Below are 2,330 nucleotides of genomic sequence, written 5' to 3'. Positions count from 1 at the left end.
GGCTACAGATGAGGAAAGGATCAAAAGTTAGAGCTAAGAAATGAGCAACGAGACAGCTGTCAGTCAGTCTGCATCCACCAGAGGGCGCATGACTTACGTCTCCATGGAGCCCTGCATGTTGGAGAGTTCTTAAGGATTATTAAATGACCTTAAAATCCACACAGCCATCATCATGAGTTTCCCTTTTCCTCCAGGAATTTGGATCCTCTGCATTCTCTGGGCTAGGCTAACTGCATAGAGCTAACAGCACCTTATTCTCTATAGGGCTCGGTAGTAGCTGTTATATGATCAGCAGTCTGTCTGCAGTGCAGAGCTATGAAAGCGTCTCATGTTGGTGGTAGATGTAGCTCAGCTTCTGTTCGTTCGCTGGTTTTTGCAGCCTGCTGTGGCCGTGTAGGGTAGACACTGAGTTTTAAAGGATTTACTGTCTCTGTTTCAGAACAAAGAGAAGGCCACCTCTGGGGGAATCGACCTGAAGTGAGCTCTGCTGCGTCTGCTTCATCTTCTACCAAAGCCAAGAAAAACCAGGAAAGAAGATTGGAGAAATGAGGAAAAGATGGTTTAAAGTTCATTAATAAGACGTTGGATGGTGGAGAAGAGGAGGACATTATGGAGGAGTTACACAAGTCGATGCATCCCAGTTAATTACTGCTGATCTGGATTTACTCAGCTTTAGTCAGATAAACGGATAAAGGGAAATGTAAAAAGCAACCAGAATCGCTGGATTAGATATGCAGATAGCAGAATCTGTAATTAGCAGCAGTGTCTCATAGGGAGACGCTGGAGATCCAGACATATATATAGACAGAGGAATAACCTTGTAACTGTGATTGTCTGATGAGTCTCAGAGGCTGGATTAGCATCCCGCTGGTCTGCGTCTTCATAGTGTGTCGTGTAGATTATAATCTCCCCCTGATCCAGGCTCAATCACTGCTTCTTTCATCAGAATTAAAAACTATTAGGTCAAATGATCCGTTTCATTTCAACCTGAAGCAGGGAAGACATGGAGGACATTTCTGCCAGAGATGTTGGATATAAACCCAAACAATGTGATTCTGGGATGAGGACGATAATCTTCCTCCTTTCCTGATCCCGGACGTCTCATCCCAGTGGTCCTTGTGTCGCCGCTCACACCTCATGGTGACGTGCAGAGAGACTGGAAATCCTCTATTCAGCCATATTCACATGCTCTTCCAGACGCCAGCCTTCCTGACGGGAAAACAAAGCACGATCCGTCGCACGATCCGTCCTGGAAGCACGATCCGTCCTGGAAGCACGATCCATCCTGGAAGCACGATCCGTCCTGGAAGCACGATCCGTCCTGGAAGCACGATCCGTCCTGGAAGCACGATCCGTCCTGGAAGCACGATCTGACCTGTGCATGCACGAACAGATATACATCCAGCTCGCCATAAATAATGTAATTATGGTACTATAATTATTTATTTCTATCCGTAACTTACTTAAAAAATGCTAATACACATCTTTAAAAATGTTTTAGCACTTTTGTGAGACAGTTTTTTACATTTTCTCTGTTAAACTTTTTGTCTGACGTCATCATGGGACACGTTCAGAGCAGAAAATCTGATTAAACCATCTTTATCTGCATTTTAGTTATTTCTTTCTCTAGATGACGCACTACATACCAAAATGTTAGCACAAAAGGAAAATAATTTCCTGTAAAGATCGCAGTGACCTGGATGTATATCTGGATTTGCAAATGAGCTGATGGTACGGATCGTGCTTCCAGGACAGACCGGCTAGTGACAAGAGCTAAACCAGAGCGGCGGCCATCTTTGGCCCATCTGGCTAATGGACTGATTAGCCTAGCACACATGTCTGTAAAGGAGAGTCTCATTCAGGATGGAATCAACCTGCTGAGATGTTTATTTGATGTTTGGTTGATCTGGATCAGATTTAGCCTGGAAGCTTTTCCATCCTGTAGTTGGTTAATCAGCCGTTAGCTAGAGACGAGGTGACTGGATCCACAGCGGGGGGGGGGGGACCCCTCCGTGCCCTGATGGCGCTGTCACGCTGCATTCAAAGACTTCTGGACGTTTCCTGTTCTTCTTCCAGTCCTCTAATATTAGCTCTGCTTGTTTTCCTTACATGTCGCCAACTCTGGGTAACGCCTACAGTAGCAGCCATTCAAAATGGCCGCTCCCAGTCAAACGCCAGCTGAATGGCGGCCTACTTCCCTCCAACTTCCAGCCACTGCAGTGAGCCCCCTCTTGCATATTTTTTTACTCTGACTCCACCCTTTCCCTGAATTACAGTGTCTGACCAGCAGATGGTGCTTCTCTTTAGATCTTAATCCATCAATCATGACA

At 45.6% G+C, this 2,330-nt stretch overlaps 1 protein-coding gene across 1 annotated transcript in view; it reads left to right on the top strand.

Moving 5' to 3' along the window:
- The window catches only part of LOC107102699, a 16,904-nt gene extending 15,673 nt beyond the window's left edge, over positions 1-1,231 (top strand). Inside the window, exon 5 of the mRNA XM_015402102.1 lies at positions 440-1,231. Within this exon, the coding sequence (XP_015257588.1) occupies positions 440-481 (42 nt within the window). The 3' untranslated portion in view covers positions 482-1,231. The remainder of the gene's footprint in view (positions 1-439) is intronic.
- The last annotated feature ends 1,099 nt before the right edge of the window (positions 1,232-2,330 follow it).

The sequence above is a fragment of the Cyprinodon variegatus genome, unplaced genomic scaffold (assembly GCF_000732505.1).
Source record: "Cyprinodon variegatus isolate N-32 unplaced genomic scaffold, C_variegatus-1.0 Scaffold1300, whole genome shotgun sequence".
Taxonomy (NCBI): domain Eukaryota; kingdom Metazoa; phylum Chordata; class Actinopteri; order Cyprinodontiformes; family Cyprinodontidae; genus Cyprinodon; species Cyprinodon variegatus.
Note: the sequence above shows the minus strand (reverse complement) of the source record. Positions and strands in the feature narration are given on the sequence as shown.